This window comes from Pteropus alecto, unplaced genomic scaffold (assembly GCF_000325575.1).
Source record: "Pteropus alecto unplaced genomic scaffold, ASM32557v1 scaffold105, whole genome shotgun sequence".
In the NCBI taxonomy this organism is placed as follows: domain Eukaryota; kingdom Metazoa; phylum Chordata; class Mammalia; order Chiroptera; family Pteropodidae; genus Pteropus; species Pteropus alecto.
Genome location: NW_006436294.1, coordinates 1,320,819 through 1,331,467, shown reverse-complemented (window position 1 = coordinate 1,331,467; position 10,649 = coordinate 1,320,819). Strand labels below are relative to the sequence as shown.

The 10,649-nt window shown below is 49.5% G+C and overlaps 1 protein-coding gene across 1 annotated transcript in view; it reads left to right on the top strand.

Moving 5' to 3' along the window:
* The window catches only part of KCNQ3 (potassium voltage-gated channel subfamily Q member 3), a gene marked incomplete at its 5' end in the record, with an annotated part of 221,503 nt that overhangs the window by 201,944 nt on the left and 8,910 nt on the right, over nucleotides 1-10,649 (top strand). The window contains one exon of the mRNA XM_006913015.2: nucleotides 1,644-1,670. Within this exon, the coding sequence (XP_006913077.2) occupies nucleotides 1,644-1,670 (27 nt within the window). The remainder of the gene's footprint in view (nucleotides 1-1,643; nucleotides 1,671-10,649) is intronic.

Here is a 10,649-nt window from a genome sequence, read left to right as displayed (position 1 = left end):
AGGGAGAAGTGGGGATGCAGGGGGGAGGGGAAGGACCAGAGGACAGAGGAGGGCAGAGGGCACGGGCTCTGAAGCACGGGGGAAGATTGGCCACCCTCAGGAGTGTGGACGCCTCCTCCATCAGCACAGAGGGGAAGCCCATGGGCGGGGCCAAGTGTAAGAGGTGGTGGATTTGGCGGTGAGACCACGGGGCAGATCTCAGCGAGAGGTGAGTCAGGGTCATCAGCTGGCGGGGAGGTGGGGAGGTGAGGCAGCGTGACGGTAGAGAAGGCACCGGGTCATTGTCGTGGAGAGAGGGTGGGGCGTGGTGCCTCTGATTCCTCCGCGTGGCGCCCCCCGCGCCTTCCGCCCCGATCCTGCCCTCGGCCCACTCCCTCACCTTTCATTCTCTCTAACCGCCTTCCCTACTTCTCCCGGAGTCAGAGACCCAGAGAATTCTAGACTATCAGAGTGTTTCCTGTCCCTGTCCTTTAGGAAGGGAAATGGGCCCAGAGGATGTGTGACTCGCCCAAGGCCACACTGGAACTAAACGCTTAGGTGACCCATAAACTAGAAATTCTTACCTCTCCAGCTGGTCCCTCTCCTCCTCTACCACGATGCCTCTTAGTCTCTCCCCACTTCTCCCGCCCCCGGCTCCCAATTACAGGCCAGTTATTAATTCAGTATTTACTGCGCACTTACCGTGTGCCAGGGCCTGGGGTGCTCAGATTTCAGAGCTGAAGAAAAACAGAGGCTCTGCCCCCGAGCACTACTACATCGACTGCCCTGCGATTTAAGACAATGCGATCTGAGTACGGTCCCACACGGGAAGAGATTAACTCAGTCTGGACCCCGGGGAGTCATACAGATTGGACGAGGACGGGCCCCTCCAGCTGGCACTTAAAGGATGACTGTTCCAGAAAAGAGGAAGAAATGTCTAGGCAGGGCCTGAGTGAAGGCTTAGGATCACGACTGTGATACACACAGCACACGCAGCCTCGTGACCAAGAGCATGGGCTCACGAGCCAGGTCGCCTGGCGATGCATCCTGATGCTGCTGCTTCCTCGCTGTGAGAACTTGAGCAATTTCCTTAACCTCAGTTTCCTCATCAGGGAAATGATGAGGGGATGATAATCCTACTTACTTCATAGGGTCGTTATGAGGATTAAATGAGTTGATCCTTACGAAGGACTTCAAATAGTATCTGCCTATTTATTATCACTCAGTAATATTTGCCATGGTGATGATGATGTTGACCATGATGATGATGGTGGGGACAGAGTGACAGGGTACGTGGCTGCTAAATGATGAAATCCCTTTTTCCCTGGCCTGTCCCTCGTGCTAAGCAAACCCCCTGAGCCCAGCACAAGGCCTGGGGCACAGCGGTTGCTCAGCAACCATTTTCTGGACGAGTAAGTGAATTGAATGGCTGAGAACCTTGAAAGCTCAGAGTCAAACCTTGGCCGTATTGGGCTGGGGTCTGGCTGGGGAAACGGGTCTCGTTCAGTGGTTGTCCCCCCTCCCACACTCAGCACCGTGTCCCAGAGCTCCACTGTGCTCCTTGGTCTTCATCAAAGAGGAGTTTGGGGGCACGTTTTGGGGGGCAGGAGAAGTCATTCCATATAATTTATGTTTCATTTTTCTTCTCCTTTGTCTCCTTATAGGAAAGAACAGCTGGAGGCAGCAGCCAGGTACGTTTCTGATTATGAATTCCCTTCCTTTAGCCACTATCTTGGGATGGAGGGTCCAGCTCGACCCGGTATAGGGCCCCTGGGCAGCTATGCTGCTCACAGACAGAGCTCGGGGGCCCCATATCCCTCGGCCATCATCATGGTAATTTACTTGAGGACTCCCTAAACTGTGGCCAAGAACAGCTGGAGGCAGCAGCCAGGTACGTTTCTGATTATGAATTCCCTTCCTTTAGCCACTATCTTGGGATGGAGGGTCCAGCTCGACCCGGTGTAGGGCCCCTGGGCAGCTATGCTGCTCACAGACAGAGCTCGGGGGCCCCATATCCCTCGGCCATCATCATGGTAATTTACTTGAGGACTCCCTGAACTATGGCCATAGCAGCAGCCGGTTATTGACCTTCTCCTCAGGGCCGGGCTCCGTGCCTGGGGTCCTGCGTGTGTTATCTCATTTGGTCCTCACGACCGCAGTGTAACATAGGCGCTCATATCCTGTTTTGTGGATTGAGGTGATCTGGGCCCAGAGAGGTTGAGTCAGTCCCCCTGAGTCACACAGCTACTGAGTAGCAGGACCGAAATTCAAACCCAGATCTGAATATTAGGACCGTGTTAGTTCCACTGTATATCGCTTCAGTTGCTTCTTGGGCTCACCGGTGGTTCTTCAAAAAGTGAATCAAGTCTAGTTCTAAGCACATCTAGCCTCGTAGCCACCCCGCGATCCCCACAACTGCGGGGGCTTCCCCAGTAAACGGCACTTGCTGCCGGCTGCTGGAGAGGTAGGTCGGGCTCCTTTTCCTCTCGAGAAGATGCCACAATATGAGGGACACTGTGGACCCCGCTCGAGATCATAAAGAAAGACCGTCTCTCGCAAATCTCAGTTTAAACTATTTGTACATTTAGAAATATAACGGTATGTAACATATAGTAAATAGATATTTAATCTATTATTGTGGACAAAGTACAAGGGAGGCCTTGCAGTCAGTCTCCTAGACCTTAAACTCAACTGCTATTATTCCAGAGCTGATGGAATTGGGGCCCAGGGGGTGGCAGGACCCTGGACCACCTAGTAGGGGAACCGCTTGAGGACAGCGGTCTTTGGGAAGCCGGCCAAGTCTTCCTGAATGGTGTCCTTGATGCCTCTTCCCCTACGTAATCCCACCTCGAAGAAACAATTACAGACAGCTCTAGTTAGCTCCCGTGTAGAAACCCCATTCGGCCCGTCTGCTTCCTCTGTGAGTGTTTTCAGGTGGACCGAGTGTTTCTTTCCTGGACCCAGCTTGGACTGCAGTGGGTGTGTGAGGAGACTTTAGAGAAGGGCTGGACAAATGACAAAGACAGTGTCAGGGGACGTTTGCTAGAAAACCTGAGCAGCTCACGGCTCACAGAGGGAGAACGGGAAGCCACCTCAGTGTTCCCCTTCCAGGTACTTTTACAGAAACCAAGCCCCCCACAAGAGTGCAGGCTCACCCCAAGTTACAGAGCCTAGGAGCTCCGGGGGTTACAAGATCCAGGTCTCAGGACTCCCAATGGGGTGCTCTTTCCCCTCCTCCTCTCATGACCAGCAGGGTGTTGATACTGCGAGTGAGTTACTAAATCTGCCTTTAGAGCCTTTTCTGTACAGACGTGAAAGGAGTTCAGCTAAATTGGGACATACGTGTAAAATATAGATGTGCACCAGACTAGGCATTTCCGGTTTAATTAGGGCCCAGATAGAGGCATTCTGAGGCTTACTGAAAAAGTGAGTGGATGGATGGTTGGATGGATGGATGGACGGACGGACGGACGGACGGACGGACGGGTGGACGGGTGGACGGGTGGACGGGTGGACGGGTGGATGGTTCGTGTCGTAGCACTGGTGTGAGTAAGTCATCCTCGTCCTACAGAGGAGGCCAAGTGTCCCGTGTAGGCACCACAGTGTGTGGCTCCTGGTAGACTTCAAAAAACACGTGTTAGATGGATGGATGGATGGATGGATGGATGGATGGTGGATGGATGGATGGATGGATGAGTGGTTGGATGGATGGATGGATGGATGGACGAGTGGACGGGTGGACGGGTGGACGGGTGGGTGGAGATGGGTGGATGGGTGGATGGGTGGGTGGGTGGATGAGTGGATGGATAGTTGGATGGTTGGATGGATGGATGGATGAACAGACTATTCTACAAGTGTCATAAACCGAACTTAAACTACCTTAGACTAGGAGGAAAATGTAATGTCTCAGCAGTCACCCATCGGAGTGGGCGGGAACCCCTGGGAAACAAGGGATGGGGCTGGGGTTTCTCTCCTCTTCGCTCGTCTCTGCTTCTTTTTTTGGTCTCGCGCTCTCGGTTGACTGTCTCCATGTGGATGGAGCGAGGATGCAGGCAACCCCAAGATCATATATTTTTTCTGTCTCTGTCCACCTGTCCTTCACCCAGCTCCAGTTTCAGAAATCCCAGAGAAGCACTTAGATTGGCCCAATTGGGATAATCCTTATGGCTCAGAGAGTAAGAGGCTCCTACCAGCCCAGTTCTGGCTCATGCATCCACCTGTTAGAGTGAGTGGGTGTGGGTTCAAGATGCTATGATTGGCAGCCCCCATTAGAGTCACTTGGTTGAAGTTGGAGAAATCAGTTCCCCAGTAGAATAGGGTCCTTTTTCCTGAAGAATAAGGCATGACACATAGAACGGGCAAAAATCATGGTTGCCCGTGACAAGCATAAATTCTACCTATAAATTTTCAAATCCCTGAAAATAATAATGCATTATAGAACATTAGCAATAAGCCATACTGAGCTTTATTTGTTCTATAGATTATAGCAGAAAAGACTAATATTTTATGTTAGGGACCTCATTTTGAACATCCGTTATAATTACTCACTAGACATGCAGCAGTGCTGATAATTAGGACACTTATTTGAGAGAAGCTAGCATTTTCTGAATTTTCAAAACAGTTGACTGTTGACAATAACTGCTTGCTTGAGCCCTAATGCTTGCGTTAGCTTTGCATTTTCAAACAATTCGGTCTGAACAGCAGCCTTTGGGACTCTTCTGCATTCGTCTTCAGAGAGGGAAGAAATTTGTTCCAGGCCACTTCTTTACTTCATAGCTTGTATTATGTTCTTCCCATTCCAGGGCTGTCAAATTTAGTAGACGATCACTCTTTGGAATGATTTCAGGTATAATAATAGTAATTTATAAAGAATGCTTATGTTTGCCAGGTTTAGTTGGAAGCACATCTCGCCCTCATAACCACCCCATGAGATCAAAACTATATATATTTAATCCCCATTTGAAAGATGAGAAAACTGAGATTCAAACAGGCAGGTAACTGGCACAAGGTCACACAGCTAAGAAAGTGCAAGACAGGACTTGGATCCAGCGGCTTCTGGCTCCATAGTTCATGGTCCCCACCGCTATGCTGATCCTCAGGGTTGTTGAGGGCAGTCACCTAACCAGTTGTTTTGTTTTCTTCTGCCATTCCTGGCTCACGTAGCTGGGGTCCCTGCCATAAGATGGGGGCGGGGGGAGATGGGGGTGGAGGCAGGGAAAGGCAAAGAGCCAGGATACACTATAGCGGGAAAGAACATTCGATCAGACACCATAATTCCCACCGTGCCTTCTCCCTGTGACATCAGCCACATGAATGTCATCTCACGGGGTGATGGATGATGTTGACAATAAGTCTCCTTGGTGCCCTAGAATCAATGGCTATTAAAGGCGTGCGGGAGTCGAAAGCTCAACTAAGCCAATCCCCTAATTTTACTGATGAGAAAATTGTTACCCAGAGCAAACATAAGAGCCCTGGACCAATCCCATCGCTGTTAGTACTTTCTCCTGCCGTCCAAACCCTGCAACGCTGGCGTAGGCCTCAGAGTAACTGAGATGCAGAGAGAAGATTCCGACTGATTTCGTTAACCTCAGAGTGATCCCCGACATGTCCTCAGGGCTTAGTTTCGATTTTCCTTTTGGAGTTGGAGGAGTGCCTATTTATAGCACCATTCTCTCTGAATTATGAGCCAATTGAGAAAGGGATGTAGGAGTTTCAAAGAAGGATCAACATATAGGCTGCATTTGGTGGGTAAAGAGGGATTGTCTCTGGAGGCAATGGTGAGCTTCATGACACTTCCCACTAAGGTGGTCTTGGGACCAGCACTTGGACAGAGCACACGTTTTGCCAGCCAGCCACACAGGGTCATGACCTGTCTGACCCCATGGGCCACTGCGAGCCAGGGAGAGACCACGTGTGGTCTCGAATGCATAATTGACCTTTAATATGGAAGGCCACCCTGTCAAGAAAATGGGCCAACAGCTATGACACACACCATAACCCACACCTCCCATGAGGAGAAACCAGTGGAGGGCTAGAGGTTCCTTCTGAGTTCTTTTAAGAGTGTGGGAATTCCGTGTTAATGACTTGGCAAGAATGTGGAAGAGGGTGGTCCCCCCTCCACTTCATGCAGCCTCCCCGCTACCCACGAGGGCTTCATTTCTTAGCACACGAGACTGACTTGGTTCCGTCGGTCTGAAAACAGTGCTCATGCATCCACCTGCTGGGTTTTCATCTCCCCTATTGGGTTTTCTTTCTCCCACCTTCTGTGTGACGTCACAGCCGCGTCGACACCCCTCCCCCACCTCCATCTCATTCTGTACCCGGGCGGGAAGATGGGGCAGGAGCTGCATTTAAAATGACTGCTCCTAGGTCTCTCTCGGCACTTTGTTCATCTGAGCACTTTTATAAGTTTTCAGTGTGCAAAAGTGGGCCTAGAGCTGCATTCGAGAGTAGGGACAAAAGAGAATTTAACTGAATTGGGAGTAAGAAAATTCTAGATTGGGGCAGGAAAAGACTCAGTCCCGGAGGGAGTGTATAAGGACGAGACATGGGAGTGTAGAGGGAGATTCAGAATCCAGCAGGACGGCATAACCACCGGGAATTACCAATGCAGGGGGGCTACATGGGATTTTTTTTAATTTAGTTTTTAATTTTAATTTTTGGGGGGAAAAAAAACGTTTACATCGTTCATTAATCAAAATGCTGTAGAGGCATACAGTGAAATGTCTCAGACCAACCAACAATGCTGGAACAAAGCACAGTTTCCAAACCAAGAGCTTACCCTATAGTTTCTCATTGTCAGCTCTATTGTCGTTTTGGGTAGGATAATTCTTTGTTGTGGGGAGCCACCCGTGTGCATTGTAGATGTTTGGCAGCATTCCCAGCCTCTCTCCACCGGATGCCATCAGCATCCCCAAGTGATGTCAATCAACTGTGACTCCAGACATTACCAAATGTCCACTGGAAATAGGGGGGAAATGGTCCCTGGTTGAAAACACTGCTTTAGCGAGAGAGTCCCTATTAAGTCAAAGATTTCACGGTGGTGGCCAAGCGCCATGGTTGACAAAAGCCTGAACAAAACACGGTGGAGGGTTATCCCATTGGACCAAGAGTGGAAGTGAGCCTTGGGGCTGATCTTGGACCAAGTTTCACACAGTAGGTCACAGTCGTTTAGATAACAGAGGGACGACATTTCCCCAGGTGCAGGTCACAGCATGGGCAAAGGCTGGGGAGTGTGACAGTCAGGGACTTGCACGGAGTTTAACGTGGCTGGAGTTCCCAGGGCAAGGTCTGCAGCGGCCCAGGACAGAGCGAACTTGATTTTACTTTTCTGTTCCAGTTTTTCCAATTCGTATTTGAAAATTGTCCGCACTTTTAAACATTTAAGGACCTCAGCTTTCCACGGAAATCCGACGTCTGCTGCGGTGTCTTTCTGTTTAAACCTGCAGCACCCTCTGAGCACAGCCCCGAATTACACACTACAGATCCATTTGGAGAAGGGTAGAGATGAGTTTTAAGTTTCAGGGGTGCGCTTTGCCTTGCCTTTGATTATCCTTTGGGGCCTTGGATTTCAGGCAACCCAATTAAGAAGTAAACTGATCACCCGCGTTCCTGGAGGAAGAATTCCATAAGCCTCTTAGGTGCAATGGCTGTGAGTAATTCAGAGCTGAGGTTTCTGACTTGAGCCCAGCACATCTGGATTCCCGATGCTGGCAGAATCCATCTCTGTAACCAATGGGATGTTCAGTGAACATAGCCAAAGCCATTCAGATTGTTGGCAGTTGAAATGAACCATTTAAATGCCAGACAAGCAAATCCTAAATCCAGCACAGATAGAACCCAGAGAGGCATCACATTACCTTTCTGACAGTCAACAGTTAATGCTGAGATTTCCAGTCAGACAGAGTGGCTGCCATTATTTCTGTCTTGCTTAGTTTATCTAGAATTAAGCTCCTCATTTACTTATCACCTGCCGAGGTCAACTTCAGTGACAATGGGGAGTGTTTGAGACTAGTGTTAAGAAGTATTCTAAAATAACATTGAATGTCAACTGTAATTGAAAAAAATTTAAAAATAAAAACGAAGCACTGTAAAATAATATACAAATCCCAAGAACTCATTTCAGTTCATTTACAAAAAAAAAATAAAAAATGAAACAAAGGCAAAAAAAACCAGCTTTGTGGCCCAGGAAATTTTATCCATCCTTTTCACACATCATTAGCCTTCGACTGCTTCTGTGGGAAGAGGATTATTTACCAAGGTAATGATGGCAGCCAGCATTTATCTAAGGCTTCTAGAATCCCAGACAGTGGCTCAGCTCTCAATATGCATTTCCTCATTTAACCCTTAAACAACCCCACGTGACGAGGGCTGAGTGGCTGGTTGTCATCGCTGCATGAGAGGAGGCTGGGGGCCAGCGTGAATGGATTCTGTGATAAGGCACATCTTTCTCTGGATGTTCCCACCCAGGCCGATGTTGCCCCTGAAACGCATCATTTTTGCCCCTGCCTTGTGCCGAGCAGGGGGGCGTGCTGGGTGCAAAGACAGCCAGGCATAGCATGTGCTTTACCGGGACCGTACAACCCAGTGAGGAGGGCAGACGTGGGACCACACGGCCTCTATACGGCGTCTTAAACACTGTGACAGAGAAAACCACAAGTATCTTTGAAGCGGAGGGAAGCATGTAATTTCCGAGGTGGGACGTTCAGGCAGTTTTAAAAGGCGGATGGGAATGAGGTCAGCTGCGAAGGCGGGGCAGGGCGTGGCGAGATGAAGGACCTGCGCACGCAGGAGGAGACTTGGGGACGGGCGAGGGGCTCGGCGTGGATGGAATGACAGACCCTCAAGGCATGTAGGCAGGGGCCATGAGGAAGGGGGCCTGGGAAGTGACTGGCCTAAAGCCCCCATTTTACTCATCTCCTCGGTAGCTAAGCTTTCTGTATGTGTTCGATTTCCTGCCTCGTCCAGTATTTTCAGCCCACGGACCCTGATATATTCCCTGTCCTCTTAGTCATCCGTGTCGTATGGATGAGGAAGGCAGTTCCAAAAATTGTGACTGCGGGCCAAGGAAAATGGAGCTGTCTAGGTTTGGGAGTTTCTCTAAATCTACCCTGGGCAGATTATTACTGTAGCTGGGCGAGGGAGAACAGTCCAGAGGGAGTCAGGGATGACCATTGTTCAGCCATATGTTCACTTATTTACTTGTTAAGCAAATATGCCTCAGAGTCTTCTCATCGCCAGGCTGAAGGCGAGAAACATGACAGATATTACCACATGTAATGCTCCCCAAACCTCTAAGAGGCAGGTGTTGTGAGCCTCACTTAACCCAGGAGGACCTGGTACTCAGAGCATAAGGCACCTGCTCATCTGGGTGGTGGGCGGGGCTCTGACACCTACTTAGCTGGAGGGATGCTCCAGCCTCCAAACCTGGGACCTCCTGACCACACCACACCACACCGCAAAGATGCAGCAGCTTTAGGGCCAAGCACAGAGCTGTCATAACAAGTCATACTCTTTAGAAATCCTAAAGGATCTCATCTGATGCAGAGCTTATTCAAAAACCCATATTCATTCGCTCACGCATTTATTCCACAAGTACATGGTGCACCTACTGTGTGTTAGGCCCTGCGTGGGTGATGGAAAGCCACTGACTTGAGTATATTGATATGTGAAAATATACAGTGTGGCTTCTCGCTGGTGTGTACCACACAAAAAGGACTTCATCTCTTGTGCCCGCTAGGGTGAGGGGTGGAGGCTGAGAAATAAGAGGCAAGAAATTAATATTTGTAGAGCACCCACTGTGTGCCAGGCTCTATGCCAAATCCTTGACCAACATCATCTCATAGCACTCAGGTGAAGCGGAGGCTGCTTCTCGCTATTTCGAAGATGAGGGAACTGAGGCCGAGAGAGGTCGTGGGTGTGCCCTGGGCCACCCAGGTGGTGAGGGGTGGAGCTGGACTTTGCACTAGGGTAACTTCATGTTGGACTTAACTGTGTTTTTGTGCCAAGAACACTTTTGGAGGTCTGATGGAGTCCAGGGACCCTTTTTCAGAATAATAATTTTGAATCCATAAATAAAATGCACACGGTTACAAAAGAAACTGGTTACAGTGGACCCTTGAACGACGTGGGGGTTGGGGCAGTGACCCCTGAGCACTTGCAAATCCGCATACAACTTTTTACTCCCCCAAATTTAACGACAGTGGCCCCTCAGTATCCACGAAGGATCATTAGTTCCAGGACCCCCTCGATTACCGTGGACGCTCAAGTCTCTTACATAAAAATGGCAAAGCTCAGTGCGTACAGTCGGCCCCTCATATCCGCGGGCTCTCAGCCATGGAGCCAAAATACTGTTTTCCTCTGTGACTGGTTAAATTCGAGGCAGGGAACCCCAGGGAAACAGAGGGCCAACTGTATATTCGTTGAAAAAAATTCCATGTGAAACCCATGTTGTTTAAGGGCCAACACTATATTGAAACATAATCATCAAAATATTTAAACATCTGAGACGCGGTCATGTATGTGATTCTCTGTGACGAACCTAATGACAAGATCCAGGGGCAGGTTGAACACGACCATCATTTTGAAGCATAGCAATACCTGGAGATAACAGGATATGACACGTCTGTGACTTCTGTTGCGGAAAGCGACAGGCTGTGCCGGGGGCATTC